The 22,887-nt window shown below is 41.6% G+C and overlaps 2 protein-coding genes across 6 annotated transcripts in view; one reads left to right on the top strand and one right to left on the bottom strand.

Annotated features, from left to right (window-relative positions):
- eif4e2 (eukaryotic translation initiation factor 4E family member 2) overlaps positions 1-8,970 on the top strand; it is a 126,842-nt gene extending 117,872 nt beyond the window's left edge. Inside the window, exon 8 of the mRNA XM_072474187.1 lies at positions 7,187-8,970. The gene's annotated coding sequence lies outside the window, so the exon portion shown is untranslated. The remainder of the gene's footprint in view (positions 1-7,186) is intronic.
- Positions 7,137-22,407, bottom strand: LOC140389728 (phospholipid scramblase family member 5). Of its 5 annotated transcripts, none has more exons than XM_072474184.1 (7): positions 21,881-22,401; positions 17,263-17,337; positions 16,077-16,269; positions 14,957-15,068; positions 9,840-9,930; positions 7,357-7,415; positions 7,137-7,270 (listed from the first exon to the last, which is right to left on the bottom strand). In XM_072474184.1, the coding sequence occupies exons 1-7, from the start codon at positions 22,296-22,298 to the stop codon at positions 7,244-7,246; spliced, it is 975 nt and encodes a 324-aa protein (XP_072330285.1). In that variant the 5' UTR covers positions 22,299-22,401; the 3' UTR covers positions 7,137-7,243. The 5 variants fall into 5 exon arrangements, with proteins under 5 accessions (XP_072330285.1, XP_072330284.1, XP_072330283.1 ...); XM_072474183.1 differs by having other exon boundaries at positions 9,831-9,930; positions 21,881-22,397; XM_072474182.1 differs by lacking the exon at positions 7,137-7,270 and having other exon boundaries at positions 7,299-7,415; positions 21,881-22,405.
- Between the last annotated feature and the right edge of the window lie 480 nt (positions 22,408-22,887).

Raw genomic sequence — 22,887 nt, 5'->3', positions numbered from 1 at the left:
TGAAGAAAAGCACTGGAAAGGCTGATGTAGTAAAACAAGATAAGACAGTAGGGTTTGTTGAAGTGCTAAAGGAAAGCCCAAGTGAAGCGAAGGAGGTGCAAAAGATTGTACAGCCTGATCAAGAGGTGATTGATAAGAAGGTGCCAGATCTCTTTAAAGAATTTCTTTGTGTGGGTAAGTTTACTCATGTGTATCAGGAGGGGCAGGTAAAGAAGTCACAATTTTAAGAGATACGGGAGCTAGTCAATCTTTAATGGTAAGAGATGAGGAGTTATGTAGTTTGGGAAGAATGTTGCCAGAAAAGGTGGTAATATGTGGAATTCAGGTGAGAGGAGTAGTGTTCCATTATATAAGGTGAGGTTGGAAAGTCCAGTAAAGAGTGGTGAAGTGGTAGTAGGAGTAATAGAGAAACCATCTTGTCCAGGAATACAGTTTATCTTGGGTAATGATATAGCTGGATCGCAGTTGGGAGTGATGCTTACTGTGGTGGAAAATCAGACAACTGAAATTCGGAAGGACGAATATCCTGGGAGTTTTCCGGATTGTGTAGTAACAAGGTCGCAAAGTCACAAGTTAAGATGAGGAGAAATCAAAGAGTGAAGATGAAGTTGAAGTGCAATTATCAGAAACAATTTTTGATCAGATGGTTGAAAAAGAACAAGAACAGGTGGAGGATGAGGCGGATATTTTTAGTTCAGGAAAATTGGTGGAGTTACAACAAAAAGATGTAGAAATAAAACGGATGTATCAGAAAGCATACACGTAAGAGGAATCTGAGAGTATACCAGAGTATTATTACCGTAAAAGTGATGTCTTGATGAGAAAATGGAGACCTTTACATATGCAGGCTTATGAAAAGTGGGCAGTGGTTCATCAAGTAGTATTGCCGGTAGGGTATAGAAAGGAGGGGTTGCGAGTTGCACATGAGGTACCAGTGGGAGGTCATTTGGGAATAAGGAAAACTCAAACTAAAATACAAAAAATTTTTTATTGGCATGGACTACATAAAGATGTAGTTAAATTTTGTCAATCATGTCACACATGTCAAGTGATAGGGAAACCTCAAGCATTGATCAAACCAGCGCCATTAATGCCCATTCCAGCATTTGAGGAACCTTTTACAAGGGTCCTAATTGATTGCGTAGCACCGCTTCCTAAAACAAAAAGTGGGAATCAATATCTTTTGACGATATTGGATGTGTCTACTAGGTTTCCAGAGACCATTCCAGTACGTAATATTACAGCTAAAAAGATTGTGGAGGAATTACTTAAATTCTTTACTAGATATGGACTACCCACAGAAATACAATCGGATCAAGGATCAAATTTTACCTCCAGGTTATTCAAAGAAGTTATGGATAGCTTAGGAATAAAACAATTTAAATGAACTACATACCATCCAGAATCGCAGGGAGCGTTGGAAAGGTGGCATCAGACATTAAAGACAATGTTGAGGGCTTATTGTCAAGATTATCCAGAGGATTGGGATAAAGGAATTCCATTCGTACTGTTTGCAATTAGGGATGCACCTAATGAGTCAACCAAATTTAGTCCTTTTGAACTAATTTTTGGTCATGAGATAAGAGGACCACTTAAATTGATTAAGGAAAAATTGGTGAGTGAGAAATCAGAACTTACATTATTGGATTACGCGTCAAATTTTAGGGAACGATTAAATAGAGCAGGTGAATTGGCTAGACAACATTTAATAGTTGCACAAAATGTGATGAAACGGGTAGCAGACAAGAAATCCAAAGTTTGTAGTTTTGCCAGTGGAGATAAAGTTTTACTATTGTTACCAATGGTAGGTGAACCTTTAAAAGCAAGGTTTTGTGGACCTTATCAGATTGAAAGGAAATTAAGTGAGGTGAATTATGTGGTAAAAACACCAGATAGAAGGAAAACTCATCGACTGTGTCATGTTAATATGCTTAAAAGGTACTTTGAAAGGGAAGGAGAGAAAAAGGAGGAGGTTTTAATGATTCTAACTCCAAGTGACGGAACCAAATCCAGATGACTGTGAATTTGACATACCTCAAGTTAAATTGGAAAACGAGGATGTTCTTAAAAATTGGGACAAATTGTTGAGTTACGTTCCAGAGGAAAAACAAACTGACTTGAAAGAGTTATTGATACCACATGGGCAAGTTTGTGGAGATAAATTTGGAAGTAATAAAATGGCTATACATGATGTAGATGTGGGAAATGCTGTTCCAATCAAACAATATCCATAAAGACTTAACCCTTTAAAATTGGCACAGGTTAACAAAGAGATTGAGAGAATGCTTAAAAATGGCATAATTGAAGTGGGTTGCAGCCAATGGAGCTCACCCATAGTGATGGTACCAAAACCAGACGGTACCCAATGGCTGTGTGTGGACTATAGAAAGGTTAATGCAGTTACAAGAACGGACTCTTATCCTATCCCGCGTTTGGAGGAGTGCATTGAGAAAGTGGGACAATCAGCTTTTGTTTCCAAACTGTATGTACTTAAAGGTTACTGGCAGGTACCGTTATCCTAAAGGGCGACGGAGATTTCAGCTTTTGTGACTCTAGATGTTATATGCCAATTCAAAGTTATGCCAGTTGGCATGTAAAACGCCCCAGCCACCTTTCAGCGGTTGACTAACAAAGCCGTTTCAGGATTACCCAATTGTGCGGTATACATCGACAATCTAGTAATTTTCAGCCAGACATGGAAAGAACATTTAAAACATCTGATGAAGTTATTCGATCGACTTCAGGAGGCGGGTTTGGTGATAAACCTAGCCAAAAGTGAATTTGGAAAAGCCCAAGTTACTTTCCTTGGGGAGTTTCCGATAACCTCAAGACAAAGGGAAATAATGCGATTTCTTGGCATGAGTGGAGTTGATCGAAAATTTGTGCACAAGTTTTGTAGTGTGATTGCTCCACTGATGGACTTGCTGAAGAAACGTCAAAAATTTCAATGGACAGTGGACTTTCAACAGGCATTTGACTGCCTGAAAACTGTGATAACCAATGCACCTGTGTTGGAGAATTACAAGGGACTCTGTGATCAGATTGAACTAAAGTATCTGACTTTAAAGAGAAATGCCGAGGCGTAGAGAAATGGACGGATCGTACAGAGACCTTCCTGTTCAAAGAGACTGTCAATTGAGAAGGATTTCAGTTGGAGGAAGAAAAACGGGGAAAAAATGGACTATATTATTCTACCTGTTTGCGTGTTTTTTGATACGAAAAAGTATATTTGCTGTGTGCATTTCTTAAAGGATAGTGAAATGGTGAAAAATGAAACCATCTGGTAGTTGATGGTTTATTTTCTTTTTCTTGGGGGGATGTGTCATGTGAGAGTACCTTTAAGAAATGGGTGTGTATATAAATATCTGTCGCGAGAGTACCTTTAAGAAATGGGTGTTTACTACTGCAGTGATGTCAGAGAGTGGGTGGAGCTGTCAGCTTTTTACTTTCATTTTTGAGCAGGCTGCAGGGTGTGTTTTAGTTTTGTTTTCAGTGTTGGAGCTGAAGTCAGACCAAGCAGGTGTACTGCTGTTCTCTCTGCCATCAAAAGACTATCTCTTGATCATTTGGTGAATTCAGAACTATAAATGATTACAAAGAACAAAGATGTGTACAGCACAGGAACAGGCCCTTCGGCCCTCCAAGCCCGTGCCGACCATGCTGCCCGACTAAACTACAATCTCCTACACTTCCTGGGTCCATATCCCTCTATTCCCATCCTATTCATGTATTTGTCAAGATGCCCCTTAAATGTCACTATCGTCCCTGCTTCCACCACCTCCTCCGGTAGCGAGTTCAGGCACCCACTACCCTCTGCGTAAAAAACTTGCCTCGTACATCTACTCTAAACCTTGCCCCACTCACCTTAAACCTATGCCCCCTAGTAATTGACACCTCTACCACGGGGAAAAGCCTCTGACTATCCACTCTGTCTATGCCCCTCATAATTTTGTAGACCTCTATCAGGTCGCCCCTCAACCTCCTTCGTTCCAGTGAGAACAAACCGAGTTTATTCAACCGCTCCTCATAGCTAATGCCCTCCATACCAGGCAACATTCTGGTAAATCTCTTCTGCACCCTCTCTAAAGCCTCCACATCCTTCTGGTAGTGTGGCGACCAGAATTGAACACTACTCCAAGTGTGGCCTAACTAAGGTTCTATACAGCTGCAACATGACTTGCCAATTCTTATACTCAATGCCCCGGCCAATGAAGGCAAGCATGCCGTATACCTTCTTGACTACCTTCTCCACCTGTGTTGCCTCTTTCAGTGACCTGTGGACCTGTACTCCTAGATCTCTTTGACTTTCAATACTCTTGAGGGTTCTACAATTCACTGTATATTCCCTACCTGCATTAGACCTTCCAAAATGCATTACCTCACATTTGTCCGGATTAAACTCCATCTGCCATCTCTCCGCCCAAGTCTCCAAACAATCTAAATCCTGCTGTATCCTCTGACGGTCCTCATCGCTATCCGCAATTCCACCAACCTTTGTGTCGTCTGCAAACTTACTAATCAGACCAGTTACATTTTCTTCCAAATCATTTATATATACTACAAACAGCAAAGGTCCCAGCACTGATCCCTGTGGAACACCACTGGTCACAGCCCTCCAATTAGAAAAGCATCCTTCCATTGCTACTCTCTGCCTTCTATGACCTAGCCAGTTCTGTATCCACCTTGCCAGCTCACCCCTGATCCCGTGTGACTTCACCTTTTGTACTAGTCTACCATGAGGGACCTTGTCAAAGGCCTTACTGAAGTTCATATAGACAACATCCACTGCCCTACCTGCATCAATTATCTTAGTGACCTCCTCGAAAAACTCTTATCAAGTTAGTGAGACACGACCTCCCCTTCACAAAACCATGCTGCCTCCCACTAATACGTCCATTTGCTTCCAAATGGGAGTAGATCCTGTCTCGAAGAATTCTCTCCAGTAATTTCCCTACCACTGAAGTAAGGCTCACCGGCCTGTAATTCCCTGGATTATCCTTGCTACCCTTCTTAAACAGAGGAACAACATTGGCTATTCTCCAGTCCTCCGGGACATCACCTGAAGACAGTGAGGATCCAAAGATTTCTGTCAAGGCCTCAGCAATTTCCTCTCCAGCCTCCTTCAGTATTCTGGGGTAGACCCCATCAGGCCCTGGGGACTTATCGACCTTAATATTTTTTAAGACACCCAACACCTCGTCTTTTTGGATCTCAATGTGACCCAGGCTATCTACACATCCTTCTCCAGACTCAACATCTACCAATTCCTTCTCTTTGGTGAATACTGATGTAAAGTATTCATTTAGTACCTCGCCCATTTCCTCTGGCTCCACACACAGGTTCCTTTGCCTATCCTTCAGTGGGCCAACCCTTTCCCTGGCTACCCTCTTGCTTTTTATGTATGTGTAAAAAGCCTTGGGATTTTCCTTAACCCTATTTGCCAATGACTTTTCGTGACCCCTTCTAGTCCTCCTGACTGCTTGCTTAAGTTCCTTCCTACTTTCCTTATATTCCACACAGGCTTCGTCTGTTCCCAGCCTTTTAGCCCTGACAAATGCCTCCTTTTTCTTTTTGACGAGGCCTACAATATCTCTCATTATCCAATGTTCCCGAAAATTGCCGTATTTATCCTTCTTCCTCACAGGAACATGCCGGTCCTGAATTCCTTTCAACTGACACTTGAAAGCCACCCACATGTCAGATGTTGATTTGCCCTCAAACATCCGCCCCCAATCTACGTTCTTCAGTTCCTGCCTAATATTGTTATAATTAGCCTTCCCCCAATTTAGCACATTCATCCTAGGACCACTCTTATCCTTGTCCACCAGCACTTTAAAATTTACTGAATTGTGGTCACTGTTCCCGAAATGCTCCCCTACTGAAACATCTACCACCTGGCCGGGCTCATTCCCCAATACCAGGTCCAGTACCGCCCCTTCCCTAGTTGGACTGTCTACATATTGTTTTAAGAAGCCCTCCTGGATGCTCCTTACAAACTCCGCCCCGTCTAAGCCCCTGGCACTAAGTGAGTCCCAGTCAATATTGGGGAAGTTGAAGTCTCCCATCACCACAACCCTGTTGCTTTTACTCTTTTCCAAAATCTGTCTACCTATCTGCTCCTCTATCTCCCGCTGGCTGTTGGGAGGCCTGTAGTAAACCCCCAACATTGTGACTGCACCCTTCTTATTCCTGATCTCTACCCATATAGCCTCACTGCCCTCTGAGGTGTCCTCCCGCAGTACAGCTGTGATATTCTCCCTAACCAGTAGCGCAACTCCGCCACCCCTTTTACATCCCCCTCTATCCCGCCTGAAACATCTAAATCCTGGAACGTTTAGCTGCCAATCCTGCCCTTCCCCCAACCAGGTCTCTGTAATGGCAACAACACCATAGTTCCAAGTACTAATCCAAGCTCTAAGTTCATCTGCCTTACCCGTAATACTTCTTGCATTCAATAGTGACTTTAACCTGATGTGCTTCTGATAAAGGTTTTGTTTTTATGTCGTATGGATGTTAAAAAGGAAAGCTTAAAGGATTACTTAGTGTTGTTGTCTTTGTGGGATGTATTTGAATTAATGGTTGCTAAGATGTTCACTGTTTTAAAAAGGTTAACTTGAGTTCATAGAATGAACATTGTTTTGCTTTACAAAATACTTTTCCATTTCTGCTGTACCACACCTGTAGAGTGGTCCGTGTGTTCCCCGTACCACAATCTATTAAAAGTTGTGGGTCAGGTGAACTCCATGATACACTTTGGGGTTCTCTAAACCCTGGCCCATAACACAATCTAAAGTAAATCTGTGTTCGATAGGTTGTTGGTGGTAAGGAAATCAAGAAGATAGGGAGGAAAAATGGAGTTGATGTAGAAGATCTACCATAGTAATCTTGAATGGCAGACCTGCCATATGGCTACACTTTCTGTTTCTTCCATTCTTCTGTATTTCCGATTAATTCAATAATGTTTAGGATATTTTAATTTATCCCAGAATAATACCCTATACAATTGATGTTGTACATAATGTTGAAGCTTCGCTTGTATTTTCATTGAAAAAAAAAGTATTCTCATCAAAGTAATATAAAATCTTTTCAGATAAATAATTTGCTCCAAGCCAATTGTTTCAAGCCACACAGGTACATTTACATTAACTGAAGCATAATTTATTTTCATTATTTTACACTTCCGCAGCATTTCAACTATTTTGTCGAGCAACCTTGATGGTGGAAATGGAAGGAATCTTGGAGTTCAGCTCATTTCAAAGAACATGTAATTCTGTAAAACAAAACAATGATTATTTGTATGGGGAGGATAAACTAACTTTAACACTGAAGTAAATTTTGATCAGATTTACAACTTACAAGTAAGAAGGCAGCAGCCAGCAAAAGCACCTTTTCATTTGGATCCATGTTGTTTGGAACTGCATTTAAAAATAAAGCAAGTAAATACACAAGGATCAGTTTTCAGTCAAATATCACAAGGCAATGTCTCAATATATCTCATACAATATACAGCACAAATAAAAGCAGCCTATTTGTGCTCTACGTGAACCACTTTCCACCCTTTAGTCTTCTATTCCCTTTGTCATATGCACATGTAGCTTCCGCTTAAATATATCTACTATCTGCCTCAACTATTCCTTATGGAAATAAGATCCACATTCTTACCAATCAACCTATGCTCACAGTGACTATCTTATATATTGATGGTCTCTTAAAACACTTTTCAGAATGGTAAAGATCTCTGAGGTTACCTCTCAGCCTTCTGTTTTCAAGAAGATAACCTAGTCTATTCATCAATTCCTGAAAGATAAGCTCGCAGCTCTGCTCTCATTCTTGGCGATATATTTTACACCTTTTCCAATGCCGCTATGATATATTTATAATATGATCACAACTGTACACAGCACTCACAGCATAATCTAACTTAAGATTTGACACCCATTTAGCATAACTTCACTATTTTTTCCATTCTGTGCCTACGGAAATAAACTCTGGAGTTTAATTTGCTTTTTTAAAATCTGCCTTATTAATCTGCATCGCTACTTATAGGTTTTTATATTTGTGCTCCCAGATATATCCCCTATCTGAGTTAGTTCCCTATTTTCAAAGTAATATATGACCACCTTCTTTTTCTTATCAAAATGTAATACCTCACACTAATGCTGAAATGACTTTGCCAATTATGTCCATTCTGAAAATTTCTCAATATCAATATGTATTTGTTAATCACTTTGTGAAGATTCCACAATGAAAAATGATTGAAAATTGTTGTGATATACGAGATGGAAGTGCTTCTAAATCATAATAAGACCATTAGACTGGTTGTCCTTGTGTCAACTCTTTGAAGGAGCTATCCAAATACAGTAAAGTTTGTTATTATCCAGCTTGCTCTCACCCCGTAGTCTGCAAGTTTTTCCTTTTCAAGTATTTACCCAATTTTCATTTGAATATTGCTGTCACATCTACCTTCACTGCCCCTTCAGGTAGTGCATTCCAGATAATTCTGAATGGTTGTGCATTAAAATAATAAAAGGTTTCCTCACCCCTCTTACTTATTCACAATATTCTTAAATCTGTGTCTTCTCTGACTGCCAGCCCATTATTTAATCCAAACCTTTCCAAAATTTCAAACACTTCTATCAAATCTCCCCTAAACCGTCACTGCTTGGTAGTAGAACATCCTAGCTTCTTTAATCTCTTCACAGAATTGAAGTCCTTTATCCCTAGTACAATTCTTGTAAATATCCTAGTCCATAAGAACTGTGTTCGGTTCTGTGTGGCAAAATAAGAGTATTTAATTTGCACTGACATTCTACATAAAACAGTTGGTCATATACATTTACAGTAAATATTCATTCTATTTGGTATTGCAACTTTTTGAATTGTAAATTATAGGTTTGTAAATATTATTTCAGTATGCATATCAGTGTTGTGGAATAATAAAGGTCCTTCACATCAGGACATTAAAATATACTTTTGCTATACTTGCATCTTTTGTCTTTAACACATGACTTACCAAAGGCGAAAGGTTTCTTGTGCATCTAACCTTTCTAACCGTAAAGGATAACATGAATGATGCATATTATACCCTTCCAAAGCTCTTACCTGAACCAAACCTGACTGCGTTTTGGCTTCAGCATTCCTGGCAGAGAGCCCTGCATGCCAGAAAGATAAACCTGCAAATTACACACGCACTATCCACTATTGTCTACCCAATAGAACAGGTAGATGGGAAATTGTAGGTAGTGTGTGCCTGCTTTTACAATATATTCTTGCAGACAAAGTTCTGCCCTAGAAATGCTAGAGCGAAATAGACTCGTGAAAAATGACACTAACAAGATTTGAATAAAAATAGAAAATGAAGGATCATCAGCTTGAAACATTAATGCAGTTTCTCTCTCCACAGATGCTGTTGGACCTGCTGAGTTTTTCCAGCATTTTTAGTTTTTATTTCAGATTTCCAGCATCTGCAGTATTTCGCTATTGTATTAAGGTTTATATTGGCTTATATATGGTAAAAGCACTCACAAAAAGGCACAATATTAATTGTCCAAAATAGGAATACTGGCACTTCTTAATAATTGCATTATTAAGGCCAATGTTACCACATCCAGTGTTCAACCAGGTATGGAAATAGCATGCTGGTTGTAAAGGAATATTTCTGCTGTATGTTATGCAACATTGCCATGAGTTTTTGCAAGTGTTTATATTCCATTTTTATTGAGTATTACTGTGTGAAACACAAGGTGAAGCATCAGACCACATGTTGTTCCGTGAGTTTGATCGATAAATATTTCAACTTTCGTTAACTGCTCTTTATTAAATGTTCTTACAGTCCACACCAAAGTATTCATGATCCATGTTGTGTTCTGAATTGTAGCCTTGCCACCGCTTCCAGATCAATCCTAAATGATTCCCAATCTTGGATGTAATCTGTAATGTTATAGACATGTATTGTTTATGAATGGAAGCAGTATTATCAACACCACAGAGGCTGTCTAACAGACATAAAATTGCAACACATTGCTTCACAAGATTTTGGTAAACTGTGTAAAACCTGTGACCATTTTTAAATTTTATAGTATCTAGTGATGGGCCGAATGGCCCCCTTCTGCACTGCATGTTTTATGTTCTATGTTATCTCTGATTTTAGCTGCTAACAAGCTGGCAAGTCTGTTGCAAATGTAAAATTGTTACGTGCCAAAATTCCCCCCAAAATTAACGCAAAGAACAGAAGCTCTGCTTTTAATTCAAATGTCTCGAGCTCCAACAATCTTCATGCTCCTTTTGGATTGATTACCGAAGGTGAGTTAATTACATTCCTATTTTCCCTCACATATGAAAAAAAATCTTCATGAGCGAGTTCACCAAAAGCAATCTTTGAAAAATGTGTAGATAATGAGTGATTGGTATATTGCTTCATTAGATAATCACCAGCTTTTCACTGCTTCTCGACATCTTTTAAAGTTACCTCACTTTATTTGGAAATTGCCATCATCATTACCTGATTATTCAAAACATTAAAAGATTGTGTTGTTGTATTCGCGGGCTTTGAGTCAGTCCACAGGCTCACCGGAATCCATGGAAAGTATTGAAAATAGTTAGGATGAACGCAATCCAGATGTTCACACCATCAAGAGGGAAGCAAGGTAAACATGTATTGCATATTTTGTCCCATCAACTCTTCCCAGTCATAGAATCATAGAATCTGCAGTGCAGAAGGAGGCCATTCGGCCCATCAAGTCTGCACCGGCCCTGGTAAAGAGCACCCTACTTAAACCCACACCTCCCACCCTGACTCAGTAACCCTATCTCACCATTTTGGAAACTTAAGGGCAATTTATCATGGCCAATCCACCTAACCTGCACATCTTTGGGCTGTGGGAGGAAACCGGAGCACCCGGAGGAAACCCACGCAGACACGGGGAGAACGTGCAGACTCCGCACAGACAGTGACCCAAGCCGGGAATCGAACCTGGGACCCTGGAGCTGTGAAGCAACAGTGCTAACCACTGTGCTACCGTGCACCCATCATCTATTAAAGCATTCAATTTCTTTAACAATAGTGACATACGTTAGATCTTACTTATTGAAGTGGAGGAACTTTGTGTGGCCCGAGAGAAGGATAATTTATTCTGGTTGGAATTATGATTTCTGACTAGGATCAGAGCCAGTCTAGAGCAGCCTGACTATGGACAATAGTTGCTTGGAGGGTACACTGACTAACTGAAATTAGTTGGCTATTTGTTGGTCAGCACTAAATCAAAGTCAACCAGAGCACAAACCAGAATGTTTTTCCTTTTTTGTTTGTTCATAGGATTGGAGCATTGCAAGCCAGGCCTGAATTTATTGCCTTTGCGAAGGTGATGTTAATTACATTCCTATTTTCCCTCACATTTGAAAAAAAATCTTCATGGCCTTCAGTTACTGCAGTCCGTGTGATGAGGGTACACACACAGTGCTTAGGTTGGGAGCTCCGGGATTTAGATCCAGCACCCATGAAGGAATGGCGATATAGTTCCAAGTCAGGATGCTGTGCGACTTGGAGGGGAACTTGCAACAAGTTCCCATGCACCTGCTACCCTTGTCCCTCGAGCCAGCAGAGGTTGTGGTTTTGGGAAGTGCTTCAAAGAATCCGTGGCAAATTGCTGCAGTGCATTTTGTGGATGGTACATGTGGCAGCCATAATGCACTCGTGGGGTTGAGGATGTGATTGTTAAGGTGGTGGCCGAGGTGCGAATCAAGTGTGATGCTTTGTCTTGATTGTTGTTGGAGCTACACTCATCCAGACATGCCGATGGTATTCCATCACACATCTGTATTATGACTTGTAGATGGTGGGAAGGCTTTTGGGGAATCAGGAAGTGGGTCACTCACAGAATACCTGTTTATGACCCATTTTAGTATCCATAGTGTTTATATGCTGATCTATTTTAGATACTGGTTGATCCTTTTGATCCCCAGGATGTTGATGTTGCCATGATGATGGAGTAAAAAAACATGGAATTATACACAGAAATATTGGAGTTTAAAAGATCTGAGTTTTATATTTTAAAATAGACACAACCCATTGGGTGCTCGAGAATGTGCAATTAGCTACTGACAGGATTGGCTGCAGGGTGTTTCTCTAATGGTGTGGAGATGCCGGCGTTGGACTGGAGTGAGCACAGTAAGAAGTCTTACAATATCAGGTTAAAGTCCAACAGGTTTGTTTCAAACACTAGCTTTCGGAGCACTGCTCCTTCCTCAGGTGAATGAAGAGGTATGGCTATAAGTGGTCGCTGCCTTCAGAACAGCGACCACACAACCCTGCCATGGCAATCTCTGCAAGACGTGTTAGATCATTGACATGGATACCACCATTACACGTGAGAACACCACCCACCAGGTACGCGGTACATACTCATGCGACTCGGCCAACATTGTCTACCTCATACGCTGCAGGAAAGGATGTCCCGAAGCCTGGTACATTGGCGAGACCATGCAAACGCTGCGACAACGAATGAACGGACATCGCGTGACAATCACCAAGCAGGAATGTTCCCTTCCAGTCAGGGAACACTTCAGCAGTCAAGGGCATTCAGCCTCTGATCTCCGGGTAAGCGTTCTCCAAGGCGGCCTTCAGGACGCGCGACAACGCAGAATCGCCGAGCAGAAACTTATAGCCAAGTTCCGCACACATGAGTGCGGCCTCAACCGGGACCTGGGATTCATGTCGCATTACATTCACCCCCCCCACCATCTGGCCTGGGCTTGCGAAATCCTACCAACTGTCCTGGCTTGAGACAATTCTCACCTCTTTAACCTGGGGTTACCCCTATCTCTGGATATGTAAACACTTAATTAACTACAAATGCTCGTATTCTAAGCATTGTCTTGCATCTTTGAATTTGTCTATATATATGTTTCTGGAACATACCTCTTCATTCACCTGAGGAAGGAGCAGTGCTCCGAAAACTAGTGTTTGAAACAAACCTGTTGGACTTTAACCTGGTGTTGTAAGACTACTTTCTCTAATGGGATCTCTTCCTGTGTTTCCAGACAAGGTACTTCTAAGGCATTCAAAGACTGATCACCCTCTCTGGTGAAGACAAAGGAACATGAGTACCATCCCATCTCGATGGTATAATTGCCTAGACAAGACAAGTGTATTCCGGCCCTCTTGATATATACATATAAAAGCCTGTTTGCTACCAGCCTGATGCGTTTGCTCTGTCAGTCTGTATGTGTGCGCTGTGAGGAAATGCAGCTGGAGGTTTTCCACACTGAAGGTGTGTGATATAGTACCTGAAGCAGGATCACTGCAAAAATAGCCACCTTTTTACAGGTCCATCATAAAAACGCTCTCTGACTGTGGGAGTCAACCAGCCAGCAAAAAGGGTTCGCAGCTGGGAAAAACAACTGAAATATCTCCACCAAACCACAGACATTTGAACTGAAGAAAATCAACTATTCGCCTGCAGAATTCAACTCTGGAATTAAACGGCCACAGCGTTCATCATCTACTCTCAACTCCAGGACTGTTCCGTATAACATTTCATTTATAGTTGGATTACTATTGGACTCGATTCTTCTAATCTGTATGAATGTAGCTGCATGTGTTTTACCATTTTGCTGTACCTTTTCGGAGGAGACACAGACCGAGGAGCTGAAGCAAAAATGGGGGGAGAAATAGAGGAGGGCCTCTGGGCGGACGCGTTGGGGACGCGAAGCTCAGCCTGATCCAATTTAAGGTCGTTCACCGGGCCCGGATGAGCAGATTCTTCGGGGTGGAGGATAGGTGTGCGGAGGGGCCAGCAAACCATGTCCATATGTTCTGGGCATGTCCAAAACAAGGGATTTTGGCAGGGGTTTGCTGACGCCATGTCCACGGTATTAAATACGAGCGTGGCAATGAGTCCAGAGGTGGCGATTTTTGGGGTGTCGCAGGTCCGGGAATCCAGGAGGAGAAAGAGGCAGATGTTCTGGCCTTCGCTTCTCTGGTAGCCCGGAGGCGCATACTACTAGCATGGAGGGACTCAAAGCCCCTGAAATCAGAGACCTGGCTTTCGGACATGGCTGGCTTCCTCTGCCTGGAGAAAATTAAGTTTGCCATGAGAGGGTCTCTGTTAGGGTTCGCCCGGAGCTAGCAACCATTCGTCGACTTCCCCGCAGAGAACTAATCGTCAGCATAAGGGGGGAGGGGGGTAAACAATGGTAGGACCTGTGGGAGTGGGAGGCGGTATTTGCACTATGTTAATATTTTCCTTGTTATATACATTGTTGATTTTGTTGCTGTTACAATGCCAAAGAAATACCTCTAAAATGTTTATTTAAAAAAAAATGTTGCTGTACCTTTTTAGTAGTTAATAAATGGTACACAAGCAAGCCTGGTTAAATTGGCTCCTTTTAAAATCTAGCTATATTGGGTCTGGAAAAGGTACTCCAGGGAAATGGAACCAGCAAAGGGTGAGTTGAATGAAGACGTGGAGCCAGTCATCCCTCCTAACCCGGGTTTGTAACAATTGTGGGTGTATCCCAGCCAGACGATGACAAATTGAGGTGTCTCACCCAGATCAACAACATTTGGGGAAGCTCAGTTGGGGCTGGTCATAACAATGGTGGGGGAATTGGCAATGTTAACGCTGATGAAAATAGAGGTAAAGTGGCTTTTGTTGGAAACGGTCATTTAATTGCAATTAAGTGCCAAATACAATTTCTGCCACATCAGATCAAGCCTGAATGTTGTCCGGGCCTTGCTGTATGCAGGCACAAACTGCTTCATTGTCTGAGAAGCTGAGTAGAACTGAACACTGCAATCAACAGCCTATTTCTGACCTTATAAGGCTTAGGATGGAGGGATGGTCATTGAATTCATTAATGTAATAAAAATTCCCCCAACCTGAGTGACTTTTTATTTAATTTAATTTTGAATGATGCAACAACGAGCATCAGCTAAATTATATTGAATATTTTATACCTTAAGTTCCTGATCCGAATAACAGCGGCAAGGACAACAAGAGCCGTGAATTTTCATAATGCCATGCCCATTCATGTCACAGATTTCCAGCAATGGGGTGAACATACTCCATCTGCAGCCAGAGACACAAAGGGACACAGTCACTTTAATTGCTTGGTTGCCTGGTTCAGCATTCTCGATGTGTATTGATGGACACCAAAGTAAAGCTGTTTCAATACTAGTTTATCTCCACTCCTTCCTTTGAACCACTATCAATTAATAAACATTCTTGCATAATAGCTTTACAGCCACTCATGACTGGTTGAGTCAGTCCAAATGCATCTCACATCAATCCCTTACTGTTGGAGATGCTCAAAAGACCAGATTTGGGAGAACATAGATATCTTGGAGGATTGTAGAGTTGGAGGAGACTACAAAGATGGGGGGGGGGGCAAGGCCATGGAGGGAAAAAAGGGAGCCAAAGTAGGTCAGCAAGCACAGGAGTGATGGGTGATCAAGACTTGGTGTGTTAGGACATAGACAATCGAGCTTTGGATGACCTCGGGCTTACAGAGGGTAGCACATGGGTGCAGTGGAATACTCAATTCTAATAAAGGTATGGATGAAGGTTTCAGCGGCATCTGAGCTAAGACGGGCAGGGTCTAGCATTGTTATGGAGCTGGAAACTGGCTGACTTGGAATGGATATATATGTGGTTGGAAGCTCATCCTGGGGTCAGATATGATCAGGTAAAACGTGGGGTGGTATGGTAGCACAGTGGTTAGCACTGTTGCTTCACAGCGCCAGGGGCCTGGGTTCGATTCCCACTTGGGTCACTGTCTGTGTGAAGTCTGCATGTTCTCCCTGTGTCTGCATGGGTTTCCTCCGGGCACTCTGGTTTCCTCCCACAAAAAAAATCCCGAAAGACGTGCTTGTTAAGTGAATTGGACATTCTGAATTCTCTGAACGGGCGCTGGAGTGTGGTGACTTGAGGATTTTCACAGTAACTTCATTGCAGTGTTAATGTAAGCCTACTTGTGACAATAAAGATTATTAAGATTATTATTTTAAGACATATTGCTGCAAACAATTTCCCCTATACTGGTCTAAATAAATGGGAACAAAACATAATTGGATTTACCTCTGCCTAATTGTGCCAATTTGTTCCTTCTGGGCATTGAACACATATATCTCCATTAGGCAGCATCCAAAACAACAGGCATCTATCCTGAAGGGTCTGGCAAAGTGCAGTACCTCTTCTGATTGCAAGTTGTAGATCTTTATACAACAGGACCGGGCTGCACCACACAAGTTCAAACACAGGCAGGAAGTATCTGAAGAAGAAATAAAACAGACGCAAATTCATAAAGGGGTGAAATGTTCTTTTAAAATATTCTATTAATATTTTCTCGAGGTTTCAAATGAAAAGTCTCTTGCGACTTTGCTTTCTTTTTCCCAGAGTTCACTGTTAACTAAAGCATTCCCAGAATTCTACAATACGGTTCAGAAAGCACACACTGCTTCAGCTTCTCATTGTGGTTTGGAGTATGCTACAAGAAGTAAGGCTCACTTACAAGAGCAGACCGATGCATGGGAGACAAACATCCCCCCCCCCCACCATTCCCAAAATGGCAAGCAAGAGAAGCAGTTTTGTGTCCTGTAAATGAAAGGTTGCAAATGTTGTTGTCATTCTAGAATCATAGAATCTGGGGCTGGTTTAGCACAGTGCGCTAAATAGCTGGCTTGAAATGCAGAACAATGCCCGCAGCGCGGGTTCGATTCCCGTACCGGCCTCCCCGAACAGGCGCCGGAATGTGGCGACTAGGGGCTTTTCACAGTAACTTCATTGAAGCCTACTTGTGACAATAAGCGATTATTATTAATTTACAGTGCAGAAGGAGGCCATTCGGCCCATCGAGTCTGCACTGGTCTTGGAAAGAGAACCCCACCTCCCCTTTTTGGACACTCAGTGCAATTTAGCATGGCTAATTCACCTAACCTGCACATCTTTGGACTGTGGGAGGAAACCCACACAGACACGGGGAGAATGTACAGACTCCGAAGTGACGCAAGCCGGGAATTGAACCTGGGACCCTGGAGCTGTGAAGCAACTGTGCTAACCACCGTGTTGCTCTACTGTGCAACCGTGCTGCCCAACCTCCCAAAATTGTTTTTTTTTCCATTTAGGGTATGGAATGTACCTCATCATACATCTGCACCTTTTTCTGAATAACTTCTGTTGATTGATTTCAATTTCTTCATTCATACAGTTCCTTTTCAACTGTAATACTTTGTCTTTTTCATTGTTCTGTCACCCAAAATATTACCTTCTATTGCCGTGTACAGTTGTTCACCTTTTTGAGAGGTGATAATGTACGTTCTGCCAGGATCACAGGTAAGCCCTAAAATAGAAACAAAACAACGATAGCCTATCAGCAAATGCCTTTGAGACTAAATATTCTCTGAAATTATACATTATAATGACATTTGTTGTGAAAAAATTATCAAACGCTGTAATGAAAGGGCAGCATGGTAGCACAGTGGTTAGCACAGTTGCTTCACAGCTCCAGGATCCCTGGTTCGATTCCCGGCTTGGTCACTGTCTGCGGCGTCTGCACGTTCTCCCCGTGACTGCGTGGGTTTCCTCCGGGTGCTCCGGTTTCCTCCCACAGTCCAAAGATGTGTAGGTTAGGTCGATTGACAATGATAAATTTTCCTTAATGTCCAAAAAAAGGTTAGGTGGGGTTACTGGGTTATGGGAATGGGGTGGGCTTAAGTGGGGTGCTCTTTCCAAGGGCCGCTGCCGACTCGATGGGCCTAATGGCCTCCTTCTGCACTGCAAATTCTTTAAGTTTGTCATCTTGTTCTACTCATTCACAACTTGCACAATGCTGACCTTTATTGTCTTCCCTTTGTTGACATAATAGTGGTGATGGTCCTTTTTCTTGAACCTTCTAGTTTAAAGCAACAGAAGTAACTTGTCAGGCTATTTCAAGAGGGAAGAATCGGCCACAGTGGTGCAGCACTGGAGTTACATAAGGGGCAGATTTGGTAAGGAGATTAGTAGATTTCCTTCCCCCAAAGAGCATTGGTGAACAAATTGGGGTTTTACAGCAATCAGGCAATATCAATTGATATGAACTTTTAATTTCCAGTTTATTTAAATGGAATTCAAATTTTTTCATTGTCATTCATGATAGGAATTCAAATTGAGTTATTTGGATTATTGGCTCATGACTCTATTACTAGCCCAGTAACATAATAACATTTCATAATGGTGTTATTACAAACATATAAAATGGGAGCAGAAGTAGGCCATTTGGCCTCGAGCCTGCTCCCCCATTCAATAAGATCATGGCTGCTCTATTTGTATTTCAAGTTCCACATTCCCATCTACCTCCGATAACCTTTAATTCCCTTGTCCAACAAGAATCTATCCACCTCTGCCTTAAAAATATTCAGTAATCCCACTTCACTGCCTTCTGAGGCAAAGAGTTCCAAATTGGCATAACCCTCTGAGAGAGAAAAAAATTGTCTTAATCTCTGACCCATAATTTAAAAAAAAAATTTAGATTACCCAATTATTTTTTCCAATTAAGGGCCAATTTAGTGTGGCCAATCCACCGACTCTGCACATTTTTGGGTTGTGGGGGCGAAATCCACGCAGTCACGGGGAGAATGTGCAAACTCCACACGGACAGTGACCCAGAGCCGGGATTGAACCTGGGACCTCAGCGCCGTGAGGCGGCTGTGCTAACCACTAGGCCACCGTGCTGCCCTCCATAATTTTAAAACAGTGCTCGCTAGATCTGGACTCGCACACAAGAGGAAATATCCTTTCCATGTTCACATTGTCAAGACCACTCAGGACCTTATATATTTCAATTAAGTCACTCCACAGTCTTCTAAACTCCAGCAGAAACAAGCCCAGCCTGTCCAACCCATCCCTGTAGCACAACCCACTCATTCCAGGTATCAATTTCATAAAGCTCCGAACTGCCTCCGGTGCATTTACATTCTTTTTAAATAAGAAAATCAAAACTGCATAAAATGTTCGAAATGTGGTCTCACCAATGCCCTGTATAATTGAAGCATAACATCCTTTCTTTTATGTTCAATTCCTCTCATAATAAAAGATAGCACTGCAGCAGTGTCACTGTGGTTAGCACTACTACTACAGCACCAGGGGCCCGGGTACAATTTCAGCCTTGGGTGACTGGATTTTGCATGTTTTCCCTGTGCCTGTGTGGGTTTCCTCCAGTTGTTCAGGTTTCCTCCCATGTCCAAAGATGTTCAGGTTAGCTGGATTGGACACGCTAAATTGCACCTTCATGTCCAAAGATGTGCAGGTTAAGTGGATTGGCCATACTCAATGCATGGGATTACGGGGATAGGACGAGGAAGAGGGCCTATAGGGTTCTGTTTTAGAGTGACGGTGCAGACTCGATGTACCAAATAACCTCCTTCTGCACTGTTGGGATTCTATGGATTCCATTGGCCTTCTTGATTACATGCTGTACCTGTATGCTAACTTTTTGTGGCTCATGCACATGAACATCTAGATCTCCCTGCACTTCCTTCTGTCTTCTTCACAATATACATTCCTGCCTACCTTTGTGTCGCCTGCAAATTTAGCTATTATGCCTTTGCTCCCCTCATCTAAGACACTGATGTAAATTGTCAAAAGTTGAGGCCCCAGCACAGCCCCTGAGGACTCCATGTCACATTTGCCAATCAGACAAAGACCAATTTGTGCATGCTCTCTTTTCTGCCATCCAACCAATCTTCTCTCGAGGCTAATATATTACTCCCTACACCATGAACATGTATCTTCTGCAATAACCTTTAACATGACATCAAATGCCTTTTGGAAATCCAAGTACAGTACATCTATCGAATTACTGTGAAAAATGACTCTAATAAGTGTGATATAAAACAATCACCCAAAAATAAACTTTATATAATCTGCTTCAAATATATATTGTGACCTCTTAAGCTATCCATCGCAAGCAAAAGCCCATACTTTTTTATAATTTTCTAACTATTTTCTGTTTTACACCAATGCTCCAAGTGTTCACTTCCCCAAAACATTTTGCATTTCCAATTGCTCAGTGTCACCCATTGCCCTTTCACTATGCATTTTTCTACTCATGGAATATGCTCAGTCACATCTTAAAACTATTTATTATCCCCACATAATAGTATAGAGTGGGGCATGAGGGCAAGGGAGGTTTGGCTTGGTAGGAAGAGAGGGAAACAGCAAAAGAAGCTGAACAGATGTCCATCTTGATGGCAAATAAGTCTATGCGCTACTTGCAGTTATTAGAGGTTAGGGATGAGATCAGGGAAGAGCCTTGTAATGACACGTAGAATATAGTTTGTGTATAATTTAATAACCAAACTGTAAGTAAAGATAGACTGAGATTCTAGCATCCGACTACTAGGTGGTGCGACAACAGGAGAACGTTCCTGGAACACAGACAGGTTCTAGCATCTGACCACAAGGTAGTGTGACGACAGGAGAACGTTACTGCAACACACGAGGTGTGCAGCAGAACGTGGATAGCAGGCGTAACGTCCAGTCGCATATCGGGTAGCTGCTTAGACCATAAGACATAGGAGCACAATTAGGCCACTCGGCCCATCAAGTCTGCTCTGCCATTCAAACATGGCTGATATTTTCTCATCCCCATTCTCCTGCCTTCTCCCCATAATCCCTGATCCACTTATTAATCAAGAACTATCTCTGTCTTAAAGACACTCAGTGAATTGGCCTCCACAGCCTTCAAAGAGTTCCACAGATTCACCACCCTCTGGCTGAAGAAAGTTCTCCTTATCTATGTTTTAAAGGATCGTCCCTTTAGTCTGAGATGGCGTCCTCTGGTTCTAGTTTTTCCTACAAGTGGAAACATCCTCTCCACGTCTACTCTATCAAGGCCTCGCAGTATCTTGGAAGTTTCAATAAGATCCCCCCTCATCCTTCTAAACTCCAACGAGTACAGACCCAGAGATCTCAAACTTTCCTCATACGACAAGTTCTTCATTCCAGGGATCATTCTTGTGAACCTCCTCTGGACCCTTTCCAAGGCCAGCACTTTCTTCCTTAGATACGGGGCCCAAAACTCTCACAATACTCCAAATGGTGTCTGACCAGAGCCCTATACAGCCTCAGAAGTACATCCCTGGTCTTGTATTCTAGCCCTCTGGATATGAATGCTAACATTGCATTTGCCTTCTTAACTGCCAACTGAACCTGCACATTAACCTTAAAAGAATCATGAACAAGGACTCCCAAGTCCCTTTGTGCTTCTGCTTTCCGAAACAATAGTCAATAGTTTGCTTAGTCAATAGTTATTAATAATAGTTAATCATAATTATCTGTATTTAGCCATAGCATCCAACTGTACTTATCATTCACATTATAGAAACCTTTATAGTGTTTAGTTAGTTAATAACTAATTTTGTTCTTTAACAAAGCTGTATGTTCTCTAATTGATTCAACCACAAAGACGTCACCATCCATGAACGTAGAGAACATTACGATCCTTCCATTCATTTGCTCTACTCTTATTTTTCAAATCCCTCTCTCTTGTTATCTCAACCCATGTTCAAGAGCTGCCTTTCTTTGAACACTACTAAATAAAGCATTGCACTATTTTTGCTTCTTCATCTATGCTTACTGCAATCTTTCCTAACTCTGCTACTACAGCTTGGCATGTGTTTTTCTTTTGTACACAAGGTGCAATATAAATATAAATCATTAATAAGTATATGCTTAATTTGAGTATACTACATTTTATAAAACCTGATATGATTTCTGAAACTAAAATACAATTTGTAATTCAGTTTTCCATTTCCCTGTGGTTTACAACTATCTGAACACTGTACATTCTTTATATATGCATGCTGCACAAATCAGCTGATATAAGAAAATTACTTACACACCTTGTTGCCCAGCCTTTGCAGTGATACATAGCTGATTGAGCTTGTGGAGTGGTTGCAATCCAGGGAGTTCCTGCATTGTCCCTTGTCCTCTTGCGTCCATATGGAGGGAAGGGGTGTGAAAACCAGTCTCTATCCATTCTTCTTTCTGGGAATTGTTAGATGGAATCCCGAAAGAACTGTCTTCTTTTACTTTCTCAAAATCTCCATCAGCTGCTTTCTCCTCCAGGTCTTTCAATTTTTTTGAATTGATCCTAATAGAGTCTAAGTGCGACCATGTAGCACCTGAAAGTACCGTATTATCCACTGGTTCTTCAGTTCCTTTATTCTTCTTTTCTTTCAAACTACCTAACACATTTTCAATGTGTTTTTCCCTTTCTAAAAGTCCAAAAGGGATAGGTTGTGTGGTTACTGCAGACATTTCTGTCTGTTCCTTCACACTTGTTTAAAGAATGCTCTCTAACTCACTATCAGATTACCAGAGTTACCATCACAACACACCGGATTTTCATTGTTTTTTTTAATAAAAGATTCACTCAGGCAAAAAGTAGAATCCTTTCTCGGGAGGGCAACAGCATCGCTCACAAAGCCTCTAAGAAAAGCAGGAGAACACTGAATACATTAGAATAAATTTCGGACAGAGAAAACATTCCCATGAAATCCAGTTCAATCTCACAAGACTGGGAGGTAAAATAAGTTTACACACTTAATTGTTGAACAATTGAGAGTCAAATACTGAGAGCAACATTTTTTGAAAACTTGGCTGATGGAACATATCTATTTTGTGTTTCCTTTTATATTCATACAGTTCGTCACACAAACCAGTAACACAACCAATGCACTTGCAACTGACTTCTGGGATTCCCAACCAATTGGAGCACTTGGACATGATAGCAATCCATATTTGTCTATTTCAACTGGACATGATAGCAATCCACATTTGTCTATTTCAACTCCACTGTTTATATGGACTCTGTGAGGATCAGAATTGAGGTATGGTTGAGGTTTTC

The sequence above is a fragment of the Scyliorhinus torazame genome, chromosome 14, assembly GCF_047496885.1.
Source record: "Scyliorhinus torazame isolate Kashiwa2021f chromosome 14, sScyTor2.1, whole genome shotgun sequence".
NCBI classification, from domain to species: Eukaryota; Metazoa; Chordata; class Chondrichthyes; order Carcharhiniformes; family Scyliorhinidae; genus Scyliorhinus; species Scyliorhinus torazame.
This window is presented reverse-complemented; position numbering and strand designations above follow the sequence as displayed.